Source organism: Chiloscyllium plagiosum, unplaced genomic scaffold (assembly GCF_037043375.1).
Source record: "Chiloscyllium plagiosum isolate Xiang-an unplaced genomic scaffold, Cpla_swu_hap1 HiC_scaffold_1, whole genome shotgun sequence".
NCBI lineage: Eukaryota > Metazoa > Chordata > Chondrichthyes > Orectolobiformes > Hemiscylliidae > Chiloscyllium > Chiloscyllium plagiosum.
In genome coordinates, this window is record NW_028270139.1 from 75,256,870 (window position 1) to 75,282,838 (window position 25,969).

General features: G+C 39.6%; 1 protein-coding gene across 3 annotated transcripts in view; it reads right to left on the bottom strand.

The window, feature by feature from the left end:
• The window catches only part of scfd2 (sec1 family domain containing 2), a 325,676-nt gene that overhangs the window by 258,827 nt on the left and 40,880 nt on the right, over nt 1-25,969 (bottom strand). For all 3 annotated transcript variants that reach the window (XR_006311787.2, XR_006311785.2, XM_043691021.2), the window contains exon 3: nt 5,673-5,800. Coding sequence is in view for 1 of the 3 variants with exons in the window: in XM_043691021.2 (XP_043546956.2) it covers nt 5,673-5,800 (128 nt within the window). In the remaining 2 variants the exon portion in view is untranslated. The remainder of the gene's footprint in view (nt 1-5,672; nt 5,801-25,969) is intronic.

A 25,969-nucleotide genomic window follows, 5' to 3' on the forward strand; every position in this document is an offset into this window, starting at 1 on the left:
TTAATTACAATTGTCAAATTCTTATTAATGAAGAACCTGATATGCATATTCTTTTATAGCATCCAAATTGTGCAATTCTACCTAACTCATGAGAGTTAGGTAGAATTGCACAATTTGGATGCTTTAAATGAAATTTTCACATTTGTGGTGGCTTCAGTAATAGTGGAGCTCGACTTCCAGCCCAGTGACACCACACATTAGAAACTATAGGTCTGTGTCCGCTGGCTGCAAACACAAAATGCTCATCTTTGTGAGAAAAGAGGTTTTTAACAAAATTCTAATCTCACAGCATTTGATCATCATGGGCAAGGTCAGTATCCCTGAGAATATGGTGGCGAGCCAGTTTCTTTAGCTGCTGCAGTGAAGACATCCTGCTGTAGTCTGCAGGCAAAATGACAGCTAATTCATCTGTCCTGAGTTTATAATATTTAAGGCAAATGCATTGCAGGGCTACGACACTGAATGACAACTACTTGTAATAAAGATGGCATGGCTCACACATTCATAGGGCAGTAGCTCCAGAGTACACCAGCAATGTTAAACTCGCTGATCATTAAGGCTTTAATCCTTTGGAATAAGAATTTGGAGCTCACCAGTCACCCTACAGATGTTAGTTTGAATAATTCAAATGTAGATGGAATAGCTTTATAAAATTATATTTTGGATTCTGATTGCTAGCACTGGTTAACAACTCCACTATCACATCTTGCCATCACCATAATGCAAGAAAAATGATTAAGTGAAACAAACAGAAAATGCCAGGTAAACTCAGGAGGTCTGGCAGCATCTGTGGAGAGAGAAACAGAGTTAACATTGAAGAATAAACAAAGCCGTTCTTTTGTCCTCAGCCAGCAGTATCTCTGCCCCTATATAAAGCAATAATTTAATTAGGGTTAAACAAAAAATTGAAAGATTTCTGCCTTACCATGACGAGGAAGGAGTTCAGAGAAGGTTTACTAGGCTAATACCTGGAATGAGGAGAAAGTGAGGACTGCAGATGCTGGAGATCAGAGCTGAAAATGTGTTGCTGGAAAAGCGCAGCAGGTCAGGCAGCATCCAAGGAACAGGAGAATCGACGTTTCGGGCATAAGCCCTTCTTCAGGAATCCTGAAGAAGGGCTTATGCCATCAGCAAATTAGAATCCTGAAGAAGGGCTTATGCCCGAAACGTCGATTCTCCTGTTCCTTGGATGCTGCCTGACCTGCTGCGCTTTTCCAGCAACACATTTTCAGCTAATACCTGGAATGAGCCTTTCAAGGGGAAAGGCTGGACAGTCTAGGCCTGTAACCTCTGGACTTTACAAGTATCAGAGGGAGTGGAGGGCTGCATGTTGCGAGGGCAGGAGATTGGAGGGGGTGAGGAGGGTGGACAGGTTGAGGTGGTCTATATCACTGCGGCAGTTAGGAAAGAATAGGTTCAGGGTGGGTAACAGGTCAGGACGGGGTGTCCAGGTAGATGGGACGTGTTGGAGATGAGAGAAGGGGCCACTCCTACCCCAACAGCACCATCATGTCCACTCTTGCCCCTCTTATCATTTTAAATATTTTAAAATTTCTTGCAATCTTCTTTTGCCCTGACAGCCTCACTCTGCTCAATTTCTACATTTTCCTCTCGCCTTCGATTCTCTTTCCCATCTTTCCCAAACTACCCCAGTTTACTTAAGTTTTTGTCACTGCTCCCAGTTCTTGCATCATGTCTCAGCGTTTGCTCTGCAATACCTTTCAATGATTTTATCTTTTTCTTCAAATGCTGTGTAGAAACCAGGAACACTTTCTACTCTACATGTGCTGAATAAATGCAAATTTTGTATTTATGCCATCAGCAAATTAGAAGCCAACAATATTAGAAAAGTGTGAAAAAGAACACTATTAAAAGGATTAATGGCATACAGAATTCTTTGTAAGCACATATTGTTCGAAAGAGATAGATTAATTGGCCTTTTTACAAGTAGAAGGCATTAATTGGCCTTTTTACAAGTAGAAGGCAAAGAGATTAATTACATGATTTTGGATGATGGCAAACACTCAGGAAAGAGTTTAGGGACAAACCAAGTTCGACCCTTGTTTTGACACCATTCATAGCACCTGTGTGTCTCAGAAAAAATGTACAGACCCTGGGATACAGTACAGACTTAGCGGAATGACACCACAATTTAAAGGCCAAGTTGTATAAATGTGGTTCTTATCCCTTCCAGTTCAGTGTGTTGAAGGCTGATCTATTCGGTGTCTAAAATGAATATGGAATTCAACGTGCCACACCCAGAGAAAGATTTTCCTCTTAGGGAATCCAGAGTAAAGAAGGATAATGTTAAAACTAGAATTAAGCCATTTAGGAGTGAAATCAGTAAATGCTTCTCAACTAAAATGATGGTGGAAATCTGGTACATGACCCCCAGAAAAAGTGAGCTGTGTCTGAGTCAACTTAAATTTTTAACGGAAAGTTGACAGATTTCTGTCATGTGAAGAACTATGGAGTAAAAACAGATGAATGGAGATGAAGTACAGATTAGCCATAATTTTAGAGAATGAAGGAACAGTGACTGAATTCAAGTGACTAAATATGATACTTCCACTCTCACTATTATTACAAATAAATTAAAATTGAGAAAAAAAAAGTGTACAATATCTGATATATGAATGCTTTTGAGCTACATAAATATAAAATATATGTTGCAAAGACTAAGACCATTGACAGGCCTTTGGGTATAGACAAGAGGTAGACTGATGGCTAACAACAGAATTAATGGATAGTTCTTTAATTAGCATGAATCAAGCGACATAACCCGGGAACTGTTCTTTAATATCTATGTGTAAAATAATCTGGACAGTTAAGGAATTTTCACCAATATTTTCTCATCATACCAACTAATTGCATGGCATACAATAGGAATGAAGTAGGAACAGAAACATTCATGAATATAAAATAATTTCTTTGAAAATAAAACCAATGGAAATATGTTCAAGTAGCAAAATGTACAACCGTTGAGGAATATGAACATATCAAACAATCACATACAACTTCAAAAACAGAATTTCAGACAGTAAATTAAATCACAAAAAGGCAAAATTGAAGTTGTTTTTAGTAGCACTAAATATAAAAGTGATACATTAATAACATAAGAGTACTTGTTTAGCCTCAAAGTACCTTCTGCAGTTTTGGTCACTGAATCAAAGAGGACTGAAACCATGGAGAAAGGTACAGTGCAAAACTGGAGATGCAGGGATCAAGTCACAAGGAGAAATAAAAAGGGTTCTCTTCACCAGAAAAAAAGAACAAGTTGGGCAGCAGGGTGTGGGAAAATAGGAGAACTGTTGAAATAACAAGAATTTGAGGAGGTAAATTACAAAATCTGATTTTTGTGGGTTGGCAGATCGTAGGTCAGTTGCATAAACAGCATGAGTAGTAGTTGCATAAAGCAGAGTTAGAAGGAATATTTTCATGTATATGGAATCTGAAATGCTTCACCACAAATGGTTACTGGAACAGAGCCAATAATAATATTCAAAGAATGATTAGATAAATACGAAAATAATGGCACAGGTAAAGAACAAGGATCTAGCGTCGGAATTAGCTGAAAGGGGAGCCAACAATCAGATTGGGAAAAGGCATCGTTTGGCCTTATTCTAGGCCAAATTTCTATACATCAGTTATATATTCTTACCATCTATTAGTTGCACTTCTGGGGGAAAAAAAGACTCACTGAAGAGAGAGTGAAAGAGAATAATTGCTTTTCTGCAACACAAAGTGTTTCCAACAGGATGATGATCATAACCACAATGTGTACATGAGAAACTCAATCCATAACCTAAAAAGACACCCTGCTTCAAATATTGGCTAAGGGTTTATGAATGTAGTGAAGTAAGGACTTGGAAAAACAAGTGTTTAAAATGACTTTTAAAATAGCATCCAGCTGCATGGCTGATATTTCACTTCAAAGTTTATTACATACTTGGACTGATGTGAAGAATAACAATCTTACAGATTATAAGTCAATTCAAATATATGAAGCTATATATTTATACAAAAAGCAAAAAAGATCACATTTTAACCAAAACTAGAAATCTTGCATGAGTCATGTTTGGCATATTGAGTTACTACATTGCACATGTATAAACGATAATAGATTTTTTTTTAAGGAACTATTACACAAATGCCAAAAAGGATATAGAGTTAAACTCCAGGACTCAAAAATGTTTTCCCAACCCCTGTCTATCCCTAAAATGTTGCAATATATGTAAAGGTCACATATCAGTAGAGTAACACCAGTCCTCATCAAAATGGAACAAATACCAAATATTCATTAAAACTGTGAAAAGACGTCATGTAATAAATCACTGTGACTGAATACCAGCAATGTCAGAAAGAAAACACGCAGATTTTATTGAACTTGGTAAGCAAACTGACCATGTGTGGGTTGCAAAAGATTGAATCATTTATCAATAAACAGCAGATTTTAAACCTAAGCAGCTGACTAGCAGCATTTTGCATTAAATGCGGAGAAATTATGTTGAAAAAAGCAGTTATACAGTGATTCATAATTCCTTTGGTATTATCAGAAAACATATTGTCAGCTTTCCTGCAAGGAACAAATTTTATGAAAACTTTGCTAAACTTATCTTTAATGCACTATTTTAAAACGTATTCTTTGTTTTTGAGCACAGTCATATGAAGCCACCGTGGGAGCGAGACATTAAGGCTCCTTGTTGGGCCAATCCCAGGGGCTTCTTCAGCTCGACCTCAAAAACATCAGCATATTATTAGTGCTTTGTTATTTATTCATATCAGCTATGACATAATAAGAAGGTTAATGGGTCATAAAAAAAATGAAAAGCAACAGAATGTTCTATGAATACCAAACACTATACAGTGCATTGAATCACAAACAGTCATAGATATCTCACACATGCTTTTGATTACTTCCTTGCCACATATACAAACAACTTGTCATTTTTTTTCCCTTTCTCATAATTTTATCTCCAGCTTCCTCAAGAGGGCAGTGTGTATTCATGAAGCTAAAATGTTAGCAGAGAATCAAACCACTAAACTTAAAAGATGTTTTGCTGGGCTATTTACAAAGACAAAGACAAAAGACAACAATGACATGATTTCCAATTAGGATAATGTGACAATAAAAGGTACATTCCAATCTAAAGGATATCTCAAGTGAAACTGAAACCATTCCAATTAAATCTGCTTATTTTCAATGCCATTATATTTGTGCGTTGCAGATATGTGAATACATCAAAAGGGATGAAAAGAATATTCACAAAATCAGCTGTTGAGGAGGAATGGGATCAGGGATCAAGGTGCAAAAGGAGAACATCCCCATTGTAGTGTTGCATTGCAACTGCAGGAAGTTATGTTCTGCTTTAGCAGAAGAGCACTGACATAAACATTAGTTTTCAGTCAAATGTTTGAATTTGGTTCCACAGAAAAATGTATCTACATATTTAAATTGACAAACACGAAAACCCAATTTACAAGAAAGGCAACATAATTTTCGGTTGATAGCTATTCAAAATGAATCTCTTCCATTTGAACACAATTTGCAAACAAGTGTGGGATAAAAACAATAAGGTAGGTGTGGTGTCCAAGTTCAGAAGTAGAAAGATAATGAGGCGACTAGACAATTCAGCTGAAGGAAAAAAGAATAAATTAGTTGCTTGCATTACCCAAGCTCATCTTTATGGGGAGATTCTCCTTGCTAGCTGCTTCCACTAGGTGCCTCCGCACTTCCATCACAGCCTCTTTTTGTTTCATGTTTAGCATGGACTCCCACAGAGTTTTGGCTGAAGGGTCACTGCAGTAAAATAACAAAAGTTAAAATGAAATATCTGCACAAAATACATGAAGTAGAAAAATTAGAAGACACAAATATATTTTCATACGTATTGCAACTGTTATTTATGCTCTACCTATTTCTATTTTGTGAAAAGAAATGTTTTCACTAAGTCATTTCTTGTCCCTTATGACTTTATTAAAAGCCAGCTGGCAGATGAAATGTCCACAGGACTCTGGCAACACCACTTCAACTCACAGACAGAGCTGCTCAAAGGCAACACAAGACATTTTTCACTTCGTGGAAAAGCACCTTGACTCCATATTTAATCTTGGCAAAGATTAGGAATATGCCAGGTGGGGAAATTGGGAGTTTGAATTCAAATCCTGCCATAATTAAAGACAGAGGACACGAAGATCTTTTCCAGCTTTCTGCTGAAATGTGATGGTCAAAGCCTCCACCCATTTTACATTCACCACATTCTAGAATGTTATCATTTGCAACTGTTAACTGAAAAGACAAAACTATTCCAGTGAGTTCAGCCATTTGGTGGACCTCATAATCTGTTTATTTTATAGAGTCACTGCTTTAAGAAACTCTGTAAAATAACACAGTGCTCTTACAGCAAATCTATTTGATTAATACATGGAGGTTAAGTTACAAGTCAACGTTTTCATGCAGAGGGTTATACGTGTATGGATCAAGCTGCTAGAGGAAGAGGTGGAGGCGGTACAATTACAATGGTTAAAAATCATCTGGATGGTTATATGAATAGGAAGGGTATAAGAGGGATTATGGGCCAAATGCTGGCAAATGGGACTAGGCTAGATTGTGGTATCTAGTTGGTGCTGACAAGTTGAACCAAAGAAACTATTTTCATGCTGTATGGCACTATGTAGAGTAGCACACTTAGCCACAAACTGGGAGCTCATTGAATTTGAGTAATATGGTGATTTGGTAATGGACACAAAACAGAGTAAAAATTGAAAACCTGTATTCCTAGATAAACTGGAGAATTTGGTATTGTTGCACTACCATCTAGTGCAATGATGGCACACAAATAAGAGGGGGCCAAGGAAGTCTGAAGGTTTCCCCTAAGAAATGCAATATAGATGTCAACACTTGGAGATCCACATTCAGAACAAACTGACTTTGAGGAACCTCCTATATGAAGGGACAAAATTCTTCAAGAACATCCATCAGCAAGAAGAATTACAGAAAAAGAACTGGATGCAGGAATGCCAGTAATCTCAAGGCCAAGGATGACTACCACCTCCCAGAAACACCTGCCAAATGCGTGGAGATGCAGCTCTAGGATTAGGTTCAACAGCCATGCAATCACCAATAGAACCTTAGGCCAGTGACATGGAATTTCTTCGGTGGATAATCATACTCATTAGAGATTGATTGCTGATGATGAAAAATAGACTAGTTAGGTTAAGAGAGTACCCAAATGTCTCGGAAATGGAAAATAACATGGCGGAAATGCAAAATTGTCCATTGTATATAATGACCCTGAGTTTCCTGTTATCTGTCACTTCAACACACCACCATATTCCCTGGTCAACATCTTGGGCTTGCTGCAGTGCTCCAGCAAAGCTCAGAGCAAGCTGGAAGAACAGCATCTTATTCTCCACTTGGGGACTCTGTAGCTTTCAGGACTCAATATAGAGTTCAATAATTTTAGGGCCCGAGCACCTTCTCCTGTTTCTTTACCCTAATTCCCACACCACAGCCTCGTCATTATATGGGCTGTAATCAACCCATTGTCAACCACTAATGGTCCCCATTAGCAGCTTATGATTCCCCAGGCTGACATTTACCCATTCTTTTGTCTGCCCAATTGCTGTTCTCTCTCTCTGGGCTCCATCTCCATCTATTACACTGTACTGAGTCCTTCACCCTTCCCCACCCCATCTTCAGCATGTATAATGACATTTATGTAGCTACAATCAGTTCTGAAGAAGGGTGACTGGACCTGAAACATTAACTCTGCTTTCTCTCCAAAATGCTGCCAGATTGGCTGAGTTTTTCCAGGATTTTTCTTGTTTTTTTCTCTAATCAGCCCTCTGAATCTTTCACTTTGTTAATATTCAAGGCCATTAAATACGATTTGCCTTTATTTTAGTTAGTACACATTTGTCCGAGTTCACCTTGAATTTTGTCCCAGGTTATTGTATCTAACAGCTTTCCAATCCCTAAGGTTAAATGACCCAGCACTGAGGTTGATTCTCAAATGATCCAGCATACCACTCAGTTCAAAGATAGCTAGGGATGGGCAATAAGTGCTGGCCAGCCAGTGCCATCCACATCATGAGTAAATTCCTTCTTAAAAAACGGACTGACTTGTGTTTAGTAGGGCTTGGTGGGAATGCTTGAGCTCTAATGGTGCTTGGCAAATAGTGATGGCTACGTGCCAAGGGAAAATTGGGTGAAAGGCAATGCTGATTAACCAACGTTTTGAAACTCTGGTGCATAACCGTCTGTAGTTACTAGGTTACTGATGCTTGCATGACCTTTTGAACTAGGTTGAAGCATTTGCAATTCTCCAAACCATCACCATCTTCAAGGAGGGTTGAAGATTGTGGAACTGTTTTTACTTCACTTAGCATCCTGTACTGGCCAGATTGTTAGGTGAATTGCTACTAATAATGATAACAAATCTATCCACTTAGATGTTGAAGGATTATTTCACATTTGCAAAGAGCATATAGGATTTATCTATTAATAGTCATGTAGTTTCCATATGCTCATTTGACTTTGCTAGCCTATTCACCAATATATTGTTCAAAGAAACTATCAGCATTTGCACTGCTGCACTATATCATGGTGATCCAAACCTGCCACCATTGTGTGAATCAGTATTTGTTGAACTAGTGAACTCAGCAAGTCACAAATCTGAGTTCTGTTTTAAAAACACCAAATATGCCTGAACAGATGGTAGTGTCATGGGACCCCACAAGGCCAAGCTCTTTCAAATATCTTCATTGTTTCCATGACAAGCATGTTCTTAATGGAATGGCATCGCGACTCCTATTCCTTGCATATTTCCAATATTTGTATCACTAATTAGCTATGTTCGATTCCACAGTTCGTAGAGATGTCCAGCACGGAAACAGACCTTTCAGTCAAACTCATCCATGCCGACCAGATATCCCAACCCAATCTAGTCCCACCTGCCAGCACTTGGCCGATTTCCCTCCAAACCCTGACTATTCATATACCCATCCAGAATGCCTTTTAAATGTTGCAATTGCACTAGCCTCCACCACTTCCTCTGGCAGCTCATTACATACACGCATCGTCCTGTGTGTGAAAATGTTGCCCCTTAGGTCTCTTTTATATCTTTCCCCTCTCACCCTAAACCTGTGCCTTCTAGTTCTGGATTCCCCCACCCCAAGGAAAAGACTTTGTCTATTTATCCTATCCATGCCCCTCATAATTTTGTAAACCTCTATAAAGGTCTCCCCTCAGCCTTCGGCGCTCCAGGGAAAACAGCCCCAGTCTGTTCAGTCTCTCCCTGTAGCTCAAATCTTCCAACCCTGGCAATATCCTTCTAAATCTTTTCTGAACACTTTCAAGTTTTACAACATCTTTCCGAAAGGAAGGAGACCAGAATTGCACGCAATATTCCAACAGTGGCCTAACCAATGTCCTGTACAGCCGTAACATGACCTCCCAACTCCTGTACTCAATATTCTGAACAATAAAGGAAAGCAGACCAAACGCCTTCTTCACTATCCTATCTACCTGCGACTCCACTTTCAAGGAGCTATGAACCTGCACTCCCAGGTCTCTTTGTTCAGCAACACTCCCTAGGACCTTACCATTAAGTGTATAAGTCCTGCTAAGATTTGCTTTCCCAAAATGCAGCATCTCACATTTATCTAAATTAAACTCCATCTGCCACTTCTCAGCCCATTGGCCCGTCTGGTCAAGATCCCGTTGTAATCTGAGGTTACCCTCTTCACTGTCCACTACACCTCCAATTTTGAGGTCATCTGCAAGCTTACTAACTACACCTTGTATGCTCACATCCAAATCATTTATATAAACGAAGAACGGTAGTGCACCCAGCACCGATCCTTGTGGCACTCCACTACTTCATGGTCACAAGCCTCTAGTCTTAAAAACAACCCTCCACCACCACCCTCTGTCTTCTACCTTTGAGCCAGTTCTTTATCCAAAGGGCTAGCTCTCCCTGTATTCCATGAGATCCAACCTTGCTAACCAGTCTCCCATGGGGAACCTTGTCTAACGCCTTACTGAAGTCCATATAGAACATGTCCACCATCTGCCCTCATCAATCCTCATTGTTACATCTTAAAAAAAAAACTCAATCAAGCTCTTGAGACATGATTTTCCACGCACAAAGCCTATCCCTAATCTGTCCTTGCCTCTCCTAATAAGTGTAAATCCTGTCCATCAGGATTCGCTCCAACAATTTGCCCATCACCTTCGTCACGCTCACCCTGGCTTGTTCTTATCACCTTTGTTAAATAATACTGCCACATTGGCCAACCTCCAGTTTTCTGGCACCTCACCTGTGACTATCGATGATACAAATATCTCAGCAAGGGTCCCTGCAATCACTTCCCTAGCTTCCCACAGAGTTCTAGGGTACACCTGATCAAGTCCTGTGGATCTATCCACCTTTATGCGTGTCAAGATATTCAACACTTCCTCCTCTGTAATCTGGACATTTTTCAAGATTTCACCACATTTCATATCTTCCATGTCCTTCTCCAAAGTAAACACTGATGCAAAATACTCCTTTAGTATCTCCCCATCTCCACTACCAAAAGGATGTAGACGTTTTGGAGAGGGTGCAGAGAAAGTTTATGAGGATGTTGCCTGGTGTGGAAGGTGCTAGCTATGAAGAGAGGTTGAGTAGGTTAGGTTTATTTTCATTAGAAAAAAGGAGATTGAGGGGGGACCTGATTGAGGTTTACAAAATCATGAAGAGTATAAACAGGGTGGATAGAGAGAAACTTTTTCCCAGGGTGAAGGATTCAATAACAAGAGGTCATGCTTTCAAGGTGAGAGGTGAAAAGTTTAAGGGGGATACACACGGCAGGTGGTACGGACAGGCACGGTAGATTCATTTAAGATGCGTCTGGACAGATGCATGAGTCGGTGGGGAGCAGAGGGATACAGATACTTAAGAATTGACCGACAGGTTTAGACAGTACATTTGGATTGGCTTAGGCTTGGAGGGCCGAAGGGCTTGTTCCCGGGCTGTAAATTTTCTTTGCTGTTTCTTCCTGCTGCTCTGCACAAAGGCTGTCTTGCTGATTCATGAGGGACCCTATTCGTTCCCGAGTTACCCTTTTGTTCTTAATGTATTTGTAAAAACCCTTTGGATTCTCCATAAGCCTATTTGCCAAAGCTATCTCATATCCCCTTTTTGCCCTCTTAAGCATACTCCTATTGCCATTATACTCTAAGGATTCACTCTATCTCTCCTGTCTATACCTGACACAAGGTTCGTTCTTTTTCTTAACCAAACCCTCAACTTCTCGTCATCCAGCATTCCCTACACCTAGCATCCTTTCCTTTCACCCTAATAGGAATACACTTTCTCTGGACTCTAGTTATCTCATTTCTGAAAACTTCCCATTTTCTAGCCATCCGTTTATCTGCGAAAATTTGTCCCCAATCAGCTTTTGAAAGTTCTTGCCGAATACCTTTGCCAGAATTAGCCTTCCTCCAATTTAGAACTTGTCCTTTTCCATTACTATTTTGAAACTAATAGAATTATGGTTGCTGGCCCGAAAGTGCTCCCCCACTGACATCTCAGTCACCCACCCTGCCTTATTTCCTAAGAATAGGTTACTTTTTGCACCTTCTCTACTAGGTACATCTACATACTGACTCAGAAAAATTTCTTGTACACACTTAAATTTCTCTCCATCTAAACCCTTAGCACTATGGCAGTCCCAGTTTATGTTTGGAAAGTTAAAATCCCCTACCACAACCACCCTATTATTCTTACAGATAACTGAAATCTCCTTAAAAATTTGTTTCTCAATCTGATGTGAGAATTACCTTACATGTCTTAATGGTGCTCAAATTCATGCTTGAAAGGAAACAGTCAAATGACTGTTGGTGTCCTCATTGAGAAATCAGCCAGAGGGTTCCCATGAACTGTCTACCACATGCTTGGAACTGTAGGACTGCCAGTGTGTATACTGAACAGTGAAGCAAAGTAAGAAACAAATTGGCCTCATCAGCAACTTCAAGTCGAACCGGAGCCACTTGTTCACTCTTCTAACCTGATGCTGAAATATGGCACATCCCCTGTGGGATCATTGTTACCTAGATCAGATTATTTCTCCCTGCATATAAGCTGTGTACAAATCCACAGAATGCTTTTCTTTGCAGACAGAAAGAAAGTTTACACGCACTTTGTCTGTTTTGACTTAATGTAGGTGCCATTCACTGGCTTATGTCTCAGGGTAATGCCCTGACCAGAGTCAACCATGTTTAAGATTGTTGACATCATTAAGCGCCAATTAGTGCATTCTCCACGCCAATGCCTTTACTAAAGCTAAACGGCGAACCAAGCAGCAGTCTCCTCCCAAGCAGCATAAGTATTGGTTTTATTTTTGAACTGGTATTCTTGCTAAAGGCCCTGATAAGTGCAATACAAAAAACTTCAACACAATGTGTTTTTTCCCAGCAATACTCAAGTCATATATTATCTTTGCTTTGAGCCCAACAAGGCCATAATACTTTCCAAAAGGGAATTATGGAATTTGATCCAAAGATTATCACAATTTTGATACACGAGCTCACAACAGATGATGTTTCTACTATTGGAGGCATTGCTGAAAAGCAAATGGTGTTCTGCTTTGTTCTTGGGTATTTATTCCACTACATCTAAATCAGACACTAATATTCTAGTATCACAAGATGATCAAAGCACCCATCTAGTCCACTTAAGATTGCAATTCCAATTTAAAATAGGTTCTATACTTTTCAATTCATTCATTCATTCAAAAAACCGTTCATCTTCAGGAAATTTTAACAGCAATAAAAGAAATTCCAGCAGTTTGCAGCTGCAATCATTAGCTTTTATTGCTTTGGGAACAATGTTCCTTATGAATTGAAAAGGGATACAGTTTTACAAATATTTATGAGCCAATCAAATCAAGTAGGCAAGTGCAATGGAACATAATACCCCATCCTAATCCATATCAAACAGTTCAAGTATAACCTGGTTTCCTTCTTTTCAATACAAGTCTCGAAGATAAAACAAATTCACTTCTGCTTAAACTAACTCATCTTTATCCAACTTCAAAAATGCATTCCATTCTCAGTACATGTAGTACTAGAAATACTTATTTTCCCTCCAATTATCACACACATTTGAGCAATTTATGGACATGACTGTCTAACTCACAACACCTTTTGAATCAGTAAAATTGCAAGTTTGAAGTGATCATATCACTAAAAATTTGTTTGCAATTAGTTGTTAATTTTAAATTGTTTTTTTTAAAACTCTACTTCAAGTTAATCTCAGAACTGTTGACAGAATAGACCAAAACAGACAAATTAAATTTTCAGAAACAATGCTGTGGGCAGCATGGTGGCTCAGTGGTTAACACTGCGGCCTCACAGCACCAAGCACCCGAGTTTGATTCTACCCCTAGGCAACTGTCTGTGTTGAATTGGCACATTCTCCCCATGTCTGTGTGGGTTTCCTCCGGGTGCTCTGGTTTCCTCTCACATTCCAAAGATGTGCATGTTTGGTGGATTGGCCATGCTAAATTATTCATCATGTCCAGGGATGTGCAGGCTAAGTGAATTAGCCGTGGGAAATACAGGATTGTAGGGATAGGATAAGGTGTGGGTCTGGGTGGGATGCCCTTTGGAGGGGCAGTGTAGGCTTGATGGGCCAAATGGCCAGTTTCCACACCATAGAGATTCTATCCAAGTCATAGCAAACTTGCATTTTGCACAGTAACTGGGACACTATTTGTTTAAATATGTCAATAGAGGTTGTTAATATACATTAAAAAGGAGACTAAAACTAGAATTTGAGAGATCAACCAATGTTTTAAAAAAATAATTATTTTTAGATTTACATTCAAATCAATTTGTAATTGGTTTAAGTGTATTTTGTTATGATCAAATGATGAACAATGCAGTAAAGAGCTAATGGGATCTTGTGGTACAATGACTTTCTAATAGGCAAATATATACCTAATACAGTAAATCCACCAAGTAGCTCAAGAGAAATGTCTTGATTTAGAGTGGCAAGAATGTGGGATGCACAAGCAAAAAGGAGTTGAGGTGATTAAATGTAAAAGCACAGCAACATGCACAAATTACTTTTTATGCAATAATTATTATCAGCAAATCCACAATATGATTAAAGAACATCTGCATCCATTGAGAAGTATTGAGATCACAAGCTCAGTGACTACGTCCATTACTCATTTTATATTTAGCAACCAAAAAAAATATATTTATTCCCATCTGAATTCCCAATTAGGTACATGTGGCTTGTGGAAAACACATTCAATACAGCTATGACACAAAAAGCATAGAATTCAAGAGATTAAAGAGAATGTAAATTTCAAGTTAGTAACTTTGACTCATTCATAATTCTGTCATAAGGATACTTTTCTGCTCTACAACCCCTCCACCAGTGTGGTTTCGAATTGTACAATTGCAGGTGCACTAGAGTGTAAATGCTCATCCCAAACACATTTCTGGAAGTATCAAAGTAATGCAATATGAAACTTAGATGTATAGACATGGTTGTATGAACAATTAATTTGAGGTTTGTGTGTTATCAGCAATAAAATATCACTCTAACCAGCACCAAGACAACTGAAAGGCCTGGAAATGCTATAAGAAAAAACATTGGCCTGCATGCAACAGTTATCTACTTTGCTTACAACTCAATGTGGAATTTTCCACAGGACATGGATTCTGGTCTTGGCTACGGTCAAAGCAGTTTATGTAGATAAGACCGTCAGGCCTGCATTATGGCAACAACACACATACATAAAGTGTAGGCCAAAGGTTTATGGAAATGACTCGGATCACATATATTCAAAATCTACAGGAAACCAGCTGTGAAAATAACTGTTGCCTTACTCAGTGAATAAGTCAGCAGCATCAAAGGGCTATTTCTGTCATTCACCAAACCAAATATCATTTTTACCTCTATAGAAATTAATTAAACACTACAGAAAATCTTTTGCTCTTGGCTCAGATTTTGCAGCAAGAATAATGGTCAGATTATCAGAATTGTTAAGGAGTAGATCAGACAAAAAGCATATGTACACCTACTACAGTCCTCAAGGTGCACTGTGGCAACTTAGCAAAGTTTCTTCGACAGCATCTTCCAAATCCTTGACTTCTCACACCAAGAAAAAGATTAGGGAACACTATATTTGCAAGTTTTCCTCGAAGTATCTCAACATCCTTACTTGGAACTATATCATAATCAATTTGTTGATAGTAGATAAAATTCTGCATCTTCTGCCTTAACAGTACATGGATACACCTACATGGTACACTACATGTACTGCAGCAGTTCAAGAACACACAGTTCAGCACCATCTTCATCATAGAATCATAGAACCAGACAATGTGGAAGGAGGCCATTTGCCCATAGAGTCTGCACCAACCCTCTGAAGAGCATCCCACCCAAGTTCCCTACCCTATCCTAGTCGCCTTGCATTTCTCATGACTAATCCACCAGGCCTGCACAGCCCTGGACACTATGGGCAATTTAACAAGGCCAATTCACTTAACCCGCACATTTTTGTACTGTGGGAGGAAACTGAAGCACCTGGATGAAACCCACAGAGACACAGGGCGACCTGGCAAACACCATTCAGTCGCCCAGGAACTGAACCTGGGTTCCTCACGCTGTGAGGCATCAGGCTAACTACTATCCCACTGTGCCATACCTTCTCAAGACTAATTAGTAACTGGCAATGACCACTTGCCCCACAGCAACACTTGTGACCCAAAATGTTTTTTTCAAAATAAAGTTTCAACATACAAATCAGCAAGTCGCTATGTGAGTTGTTCTGCTTCTCCACAAGCTTTGATCTAATATTATCTCTCAAAGACAGAGGACAGTCAACTACACAGAAGGGCCTGAATTTGTTCCTGCCTGCCAGATACCCAGGTGACATCCCAGAAAAGATTAGAACCTTTCTAGTCAAGTACAAATTAATTTTTAATGGTGTGGTAAGTCTTAAGGGAGGTCTTGTGGCACAGCAACAGCATCACTACCTCTGGACCAGAAGCTCTGAGTTCAAGTCCTACTTTAGGACTTGATGGTCACAAAAAATGCATTCATAACATAGCTAACCAAACTGATCAGCCTGTAAATTCTTGCAATGCACATAATAGCAGAGTAGGATAGTTTCCTGTTCAGCTAGCAAAATGTAATGGCAAACCAATGAAGTAACTTGCCAAACATAATCATGTGAACATAAATTCAAGTAACATATCACCCTCTTGGGGATATGTTACTTGAAAGGAGACAGGAATAAGTCTTACTTACTCACGAAAAAAATCTCTGGCATCAGATTTCCATTTTTCTAAGTATTGCATCTCGCTCCTTATCATTTTCATTATCATTGGAAATTTAGTTGTGTTTTTCTTTGCATGCAATTTTTCTGACTTAATGTCATTTTTTTACATTCTCTTCATTTAGTTTTCTGTAAAATATTTTACATGGATTATCCTGGCATACACCAAGGGTTGAAATCAGGAATTATCAATAAGAATTCTTCAATCTCATTAGTTGAGTAGACATATTATTGCTTGCCATAATAATACAGGATCTAGAGGGCACCGCATTGTAACTTGTATTTGAAAATCACAAATCACTGTGTAAAGGACCATACATATTCTGCAGGAATGTCTAAGCTTTATGATGAATGAGTGTGTCAGTCATTCACTGCTGACTGAAAATCCAGACCAATATGTTTGTTAAGTATTAGATGAAAGTTAGGACTGCAGGTGCTGGAGATCAGAGTCAAAAATGTGGTGCTGGAAAAGCACAGCCATTCAGGCAACATCCGAGGAGCAAGAGAGTCAACCGTTTCAAGCAATAAGCCCTTCATCTGAAATGTTGTAGTGGTGGTGGGGTACCCAAAGGGGCTGAGAGATTACCGGGAGGAGGCTGGTATCTAGGAACACGATAGGTAGATGGAGGTGTGGAAGGGAGATGGCAATAGGTTTGAGCAGAGGGTGGAGCAGGTAAGACAATTCAAGAGGGTGGTGCTGAGTCGGAAGTTTGGATTTGGGATAAAAAGGTGGGGGAGGGGAGATCAACATCGATTTCGCTAGTTTCCTTCCCACCAAGTTGCTCTACCGTCTGCTCCAACCTATCATCACCCTCCACCTCCATCTACCAATAGCATTCCTGGCGACCTTCCACTCCATCCCTTCCAGATGAAGAGCCTATACTCGAAACATCGATTCTCCTGCTCCTCGGATGCTGCCTGATTGGCTGTGCTTTTCCAGCTCCACACTTATTGACTATTTCCAAGACCTCTGTTGCCTGTGTACATACATGTGAAAGTTCATGGCATAATTCTGATGAACAGGAGGGGAGTTGCCCTGAAATCCTGACCAAAGTTTATTATATCAATATTTATCTCTTTGACAAAATGCCAAGGAGCAGATTAGCTGATCGTTATCACCTTTCTACTCGAGAGTTTACTGTGCGTAAATTAGCTGGCATGATTTGCACACTTCAACAGAATTCATGAAGTACATCATGACCTGTAACGCGCCGAGATACCCAATTGTCTCGACAGGACGATATAAATGCAAGTCTTTCTGTTCTTTCTCATTTAAAATGCTAGTCAGTGATAGAGTAATAAACAGAAACACGAATAAAATGCACAGGAACTACACTGAAACTCAAGATTATGTATATTTGAAGAGGTTGGTTAACTCTTCAGGAAAGAGTGTTTTTTTTAAAGCATGTCATGTTGACCAGTCTTTCTTAATTAAGATCAGGGCAGATCTGCTATATATTTTCATTTCATAATTCCATTGTTTGCAACTGGTCAAGCAAATCAAATTCCTAGGTAATCAAAAGGATTAATTTTCTGAATCCTCCAGTGTACAACATAGGATTACTCTCTCTTGCAAATCCAGGTAAAAAGCTGAAAGATATTATGCATGACGCCACTCAACTTGAATGGTCTGTGTGTTCAGAGGTTCACTTGCTTCTGTTACATTAAATCTGCATGTTCCTAGAGTTTCCAACAAAGAAGTTAAATGTTGAATAAAAAAAAAAACATTTACTCAACTGGGCACCAAAATGTGTTCAAAAGTTAGCTTCACAGATGTTCAATAACAGACATTCTCGACAAGATTATATAGATGTGCACACATATAATGCCTTCTTGTAATTATCTATCAGTGTTTCATCACCTTAGATTAACACAAAAACACTTTTTATTTGCAATAGCAAATGTGACATCCAAGTTAAAACAACTATTTATTGTTTCTCTTTCAATACCTAGGGACACTATAGCAGAGCAGCCGTCTACTGCAGACTCAACTCAGTCTGCATATTTTGGCAGTAACTGAAGTTTTCAAATATCTCCTAGTTGATTTACATGCACGAAAGGGGCCCAGATATGTAAAGTTGGTGATAATTTTCTCGTCCCGACTACTTCACTGAAAGGCTACTCTAAGCAAAAAGAGCATCTCCCATTCAGTTTCGCACAGAGAGGCTGCATTTCTCTGCATTAACAGTGCAATAGCATTTAATTTGGTGAACAGATGAGTTTACTGAATAAAAGCTTTAGTACTGTATTATTTGAACATGTTTGCTGTCAGTAGAAATCTAAGTTTTTTTTCTACGTTGGGCTGCTAAATTTATTTGACTCAAACATTCTGAGACAATCTCAATTTGAAGCAATTCCAGCACAGAATAAAAGGATTTAAAAATAACGAGCTTCTGATACACTAACACTGTGGCCTGATAATTAAATGAATTTTGACGATGCTCATTTATCATAGCTGTAAAACTATGGCATTACTATACAGCATTAGAAAAAGGACCTGGTCTCTGGCTCTTGAATGGCTCTTTGCTCCATTTGAACAAGAGGGTAGGAATACTTCCAAAAATACCACTCAAGCTAGGATGGCTGGTTAACACCTCTTCCTCGCAGGTGGGAAATACAGAACTCACAATGGGACGATGAATTCAGCAAATTCAATTAGAATGTGTTGCTCTACTGTACTCCATGGGGAATAATGGAGTAATAACATTTGTGTCACATTACTCATATTATAGCTAATGTTATACACCCGAGGAAAGCATCCTTTATGAAATACTGCTTGATCTCTCGCATTGAGAGCATAATTTCTGGTACAGATTTTAGGATCAATTGTAAATATTCATTACACTTGTTCATTAATTTATTTTTAAGAAAAATGTCTAAATACTGCAGTGCCAGCTTAGTTTAGACATTCACTCAGTAAAGACATTTTTTTTCTCCTTTAGCTAGGAAAATCAGCATTGGGACATTGTGCATAGTATATGATGGTCTAAACGTTTTAAAGCAGAATGCTGTATTTTATTTCCACAACAAGTAATGCAATGGAAGATATGTTTGCAAATGTGACATTATTCAAAAGGAAGTACATTACTGGCATCATGGACTAAGGTGACATTAGAACAGGAGGTAGCCATTCAGTATAGAATCCATCCCACAATTCTATTCTAATAGCTGATCTGAACATCAATTCCATTTAGCCATCTTTAGACCATATCTCATAATATTACTTAGATTAGATTACTCAGAGCGTGAGACAGGCCCTTCGGCCCAACAAGTCCACACCGACCCTCCGAAGAGCAACCCACCCAGACCCATTCCCCTAACACTACGGGCAATTTAGCATGGCCAATTCACCTAACCTGCACATCTTTGGACTGTGCGAGGAAACCTGAGCACCCGGAAGAAACCCACGCAGACACGGGGAGAATGTGCAAACTCCACACAGACAGTTGCCTGAGGCAGGAATTGAACCCGGGTCTCTGGCGCTGTGAGGCAGCAGTGCTAACCACTGGGCCACCGTGCCGCCCACATATTCTTCTCCATAAGTCTTAAAAAAGTAAAATTTAAAATTACACCGTCTTTTCAGAGCAGGTATTCTGGATTTACTCTACCCTTTATAGAAATAAATGCCTCCTTATTTAACTCTTAAACGATTCAGCTCTAACTTTAAGATTATGCCTCTATTCTATGTATTCGGATCATTTGAAATAGTTTCTCTGTTTGGATCTTCAGTAAAGGTAAGGCTGCAAAGTGATTAAATTCCAATCATTTAAATTATAAAGGGTTGGCAGAAAGAATATGTTTCCACATGTGGAATCCAAAACAAAAGGGATGACAACCACAAGGTTGTTGCTAATCCATTAAAGAACTTAGGGTAAACTTACTGGACTGAATATTTAGATTTGCCAAGTCGTTAAGGCAAACAGCATAAATATCTTAAAAGTGAAGCTCAATGGGGGATCGAAGATGGTAGCGATCTGAGAAGATCACACTGCAGAGCTTCGCATCGCAGCAGGAGCAGGACGGTCCTTTAACCCACCCGACCCAGGTCATCAGGATTTCTTGGGGCATTGGAAAGATTGTGGAGCCCCAAGAAACATTTAAAAATTGACTTACCTGTATTTTCAGCTGTCCAGAAATGCCTAAAAAGGGAGGAGGAGCATGAGGCCAGGCCTGCAGCTCAGCCTGCAGCAGCCTTGGAGCCAATTACTCTCCAGGACCTGGTGAACCAGCTCTCGAAATCTCGCAAGATGTTGGGGAAACAGATTGAAGAGAAGCTGGGTCCAGTCTCTCTCATGCTGCAGAAGCATGAGCAGCAGCTGGGAGACCTGGAGAAGAGGACGGAAGAGGTGGAGCACAGGGTCACAGTGGTGGAAGCTGATGCCAGTTCATTCAAGGAAGAGATCCAAGCCCTGAAGACGCAGGTTTGTAATTTGGGGGACCAAGTGGATGATCTTGAAAACAGGGGCAGGAGAAAAAAAACATTCGGATCATCGGTCTGCCTGAGGGTAAGGAAGATGAGCGGCCTGCGGAATTTGTTGAAGATTGGCTTCTGAAATTCCTTGACTTGGAGACTGGCATGAGAGGATTGAAGATAGAGAGGGCTCACCGGATCGCAGCATGGAGGTCGGGTCTGGGTCAACGCCCTCATCCTCTCCTGGTGCGGTTCCATCATTACCGGGATAATGTCTCCTTGAAGCACGGTTGAAGGCAGCTGAGAAGGTCTATTTTGACAGACCCTTGTTGGTCAAACTACAGAGGATTATGGCACTGCAGTCTACACTAAATTCTGTGCTCACGCAGACGGCAACGAAGGAGCTGGCTTTTGCAAAGCAAAGGTTATATGAGCATGGTGACAAGCCAGGCAAATACTTAGCATACCTTGCCAGAAAGAGAAGTGCCCCACAAACGATTACAATGATTAGGGAAGGGTCTGGGAACCTAATATGTGATTCTAAAAAGATTAATGTGGTGTTCCAGAGATTCTACTCTAAGTTATACCAGTCTGAGAATTGTGAGGAGGGGCAGGCCAAAATGGAATCCTTTTTTAGAGATCTGAAGCTCCCAGGTGTGACTCTCAAACAACAGTCCTTTCTCAATGCCCCATTATCAGAGCAAGAAGTGCAGGAAGCGGTGAGGCAGCTTCAGAGTGGAAAGGCACCCGGTCCTGAAGGACTTCCCAGTGAATTCTATAAGGAATTTATAAGTATACTGTCAGGCCCGATGCTGAATATGTTTAATGATTCATACAGTCATGTTTGTCTCCCACCATCTCTGAGAGAGGCCAATATTTCACTTATCCTTAAAAAAGGGAAGGATCCGGAAGACTGTGCTTCATACAGGCCCATCTTGCTCTTAAATGTGGACTTTAAGATCCTCTCTAAGGCTCTTACGTTAAGGCTGGAGACTGTGTTACCCTCTATTATTAAAGAGGATCAGACGGGCTTCATAAAGGGTCGCAGATCCTCCAATAACGTTAGGAGGCTGCTTAACGTAATTCAAGCATGCCAACAGCAGTCAATACAGGGATTGGTGATTTCTTTAGATGCAGAGAAGGCATTTGACTGAGTTGAGTGGCCGTACCTTTTCTATACTCTAGACCGGTTTGGTCTGGGCGAAGTTTCATAAGATGGGTAAAGGTTCTCTACAGTGTACCTCTCGCTGCGGTCATTACCAACGGAGGTACGATCAAGCAATTTAAATATTTCTAGGGGCAGCCGGCAGGACTGTCCCCTTTCACCATTACTTTTTACGTTGGTGATTGAACCGTTGGCAGAGGGCATTCGTGGGGATCTCAATATATCAGCTCCAGAAGTGGGGTCAAAATTACATAAGATCTCGCTGTATGCAGATGATGTTCTAATTTTCTTGACAAATCCAGCAGTCTCAGTGCCTTGCTTGATACAATGCATTCACACGTTTGGCGCTTTTTCAGGGTATAAGATTAATTTTGCTAAATCAGAGGCTATGCCTATGGGTGGTCTTACGAAAGAGTTGGCTCTTGAGAGTGATTATAGATTCCCATTTAGGTGGTCACAGGGGGGTTCTGTGTATTTGGGCATATTCATTACTCCAGTTCTGGATTGGCTGTTCAAAGCCAATTTTACTCAATTATTTGAAAATATTAAACAAGATCTCCAAAGATGGGAGGCACTTCCAGTCTCATGGTTGGGTCGGATAGCGCTTATTAAGACGAATATTCTCCCTCGTTTGCTATACCCTATACGGATGCTCCCCTTGATTTTCAATAAACAAACACTCAGGAAACTGAACAGTTGGTTCAGTTCCTTTATCTGCCTCATAGATTGGGGGGGTAGACCTTCTGGACATGAAAAATTACCAATTAAACTCACTTTTGACCTACGTAAGTGATTGGGTTTGTGGGGACCCTCTTTCAATACGGTTAGATATCGAAGTCTCCCAGGCAAGGTGCCCCCTTACCAGTTTGCTGTTTTTGGACAAAGTGAGGACAGTTAGGGAATGTTGCCATAACCCAATAGTCATCAATACTGTTAAAGCGTGGAGGGCAATTCGGCAGAGGGAAGGTAATATTGGCAAAACATCTTTGTTTACACCCTTAGTAGGTATGCCGAGTTTTCAACCAGGTATGATAGATTCAGGATTTAAACGTTGGGCAGCTCAGGGTATATCTTGCATGGGTGATTTATTTGAGGGAGATGTAATGATGTCCTTCGATCAGTTAGTATGGAAGTATGAGTTACCTAATAGAGACCTCTTTCATTTTTTTCAAGTTAGGGATTTTATTCAAAAAAAGACCACACTTTTGCCTGATCCCTACAAATCTGACATAGAAAGAGGGGTACAAAGGGCTAAGAGTACACTCTCTGTCAGTACTCTATATCACCAATTGGGGGGGTGTCACCTCAGATGAGTCTGATCGACTCTACAAGATGTGGGAGAGCTGGGTGTTGAAGTTTCTTCAGAGGCATGGGAGGATATTTGGGAGAATGCAAGGAAGATATCAATTTGCAATAGGACCCATGCTTTACAGTTGAAGATTCTCCACAGGGTCCACTTAGCCCCAGACCGTTTGTCAAAATTTAAACCAGGGGTATCTTCAGCATGTCCCAAGTGCAAGGTCTGTACGGGTACTCTTACCCATTGTCTTTGGTCTTGTGACAGGCTTCAAACATATTGGAGCACTGTGGTGGGTGCAATGGAGAGGATTTTAGATGTAGGGGTGGAGAAGGACCCTATTTCGCTCCTTTTGGGCCTACCCATTGCATTTCCTGCAGACTCGCACAAGGAAAAATTTTTCAATATTCTTACATTCTGTGCAAGGAAGAATATCTTGCTAGGTTGGATATCAGAAAACTCCCCAAGCCTGTCGGGTTGGCGGAAGATTGTTATGGAGCATATCCCCCTGGATTTTCTCACAAATATGGTACACCATAAAACTGAGAATTTTTACAAGACATGGCAACCCTTTTTGAAATGGACACAGATTTATCTTCCACACTAACAAGGGCTTTTATATAGCCGTAAGGATTGTGTTTCATGAGTCCAATATCCAGGAAGGAGGAACGGTGAATGTAGGAGTGTTTTGTTTGGCTGGGCTGAGTTATTACTATTTGTTTGTTATTAGGTATTTATTTAGTTAGTTAAATACCTAGTTTAGGTTTTTTTTTTAATTTTATACTTCTCTATATATGTTTATACATTCGTATTGGAGGGTGGGTCAGGGAATTTTTTTTATTATTTGGGTTTAGTTTTGTACTATTTTTGTACTGTTTTGAATTGCATTTTTTGTATTTGTTGTAATATTTAAAAATCTATTTTTTCTTAATAAAAATATATTATAAAGAAAAAAAGTGAAGCTTGATAACTACATGACAAAGAAGATAAAGAAGGATATGTGAATAGGTTTAGATGAAGTAAAAGGGATGGAGATTTACATGCATTACAGTCAGCAGAATTAACCCAGTGTGACAGCACTTATGTGCTGTAGATTCTAAAAGATTCTATCATCCTATCTTTTCATCACTTGAAACACAGCTGTCATATCTGCTGAAATTATTAGCATTTGACAGGTGACACAGTTCCTGAAAAACTGTGCAATGTATTTTTCCTGGCGCTCATTATCCTGCATAAAAAAAGGGCAGGGTTAATTGCATTTGCCACTAATTTAGGATAAATCTGACAGCAACATATGACGACAAAACATGCACAATTCAATGCGGAAATGCATAAGTTGCTGTCAGAATACCCTGCTCCATTACAGTATGTTCTTGGTGGCCTTTGTTCACAGACTCACCACTGAAACATTATAACAGCTTGACCACTGGTTTAATTCTGCATTTAAAGTTGGAAACATTCAGGCTCGTACATTCAGAAGTAGTGAGTTTGGAAATAGTGAAAATAGTGATAATTTCTGAATCAACTCTGACCATGAAAAATTGACATGAAAAGAGTCTCCTTCACTAAGATAATTAACATTGCAGATTTGTGAAAATGAAGAAGTTTCTCTTTTCCATTGTGCATTCTTGGTACGTCTCTTCCTTTCTTTATCTTTAGCACCTTCTGGATACAGCAAACTGTAATTTCACCTTGAACGACAACTAAAATATATTGTTATCATCTTCACTCCTCATGTTTTAAGATTCTTTGGTATGATTTGTTCAAGAGCTCTTTGCTGCTTTACCTCTGCAGATACCACAGGTTCCCTGTAACAGATGCCACTCTTGTTCAAAACACATGAATTAATAGAAATCTATTGTGAAAACAACGGAACGAATGTGCATGAGGTCAATGGCAACAGCCTTTCACTATTGGGAGAATAATCTGCCACAACCTTGCAAAAGAAATTGACAGCATTATTAATCTCTTTTTAAAGAAAAACATTATTTACTCACAGCATTTTGATTTGTAAAATTTCCAGTCTAAGGAACACCTGAAGAAAAGAGAAGTCAGTATTCTAGCTTTACTAACTCACACTACTGCCCACAGATTGGCGTGAAGCAGGTTTATTTGCTGCAGTTGGAAAATAAACAAAGCAAAAATCAGAATTGGGGCTTAACTGAACATCAAACTGGATAGCTGAAAGAAGGTTTCTAACCCTTTTTCATTGTATCTATCGTGAAATAATGTCATGTTGTGTACTTTGGTGAAGTATAGGTCATGAGCCCACAGCACTTGTCCTATTCTCATTGGACTCATTTAATTATCCTCATCCTGTCTTTTCTCTCTGACCCATTTTCTAGAAGAGCAAAGGAAACACTTGAAACACCCTTAGTCAATTCAGGAAATGTGAGAAGTTCTTTACAATTTCTCAAAAGGCATCAGCAATCCTCCAGAAGCCCTAATTCAGTTAAACATCCAAAATCAGACCTTCTTCTGTTCCGATCTCAGTTTTCAAACACGTATTCAGCACATTCTTGGTTACAAGTAGAAAGTACTCTCTCCCAGCTCAGTGGCCAGCCCCCAAGTCACACATTTTCATGGACACTGCCCTGGAAAAAAAGCACTTGGTTCTCGCGTTTTAAAACTTATATTTAAATAAATATTTAAATGAAGGGAAGTTAAGGTAAATCTGTGGTTTAGACCACACTTTAAAATACAACATGCAGTTCTGGTCACTACATTCTAAAAATAATTCGAGACAAGGTGC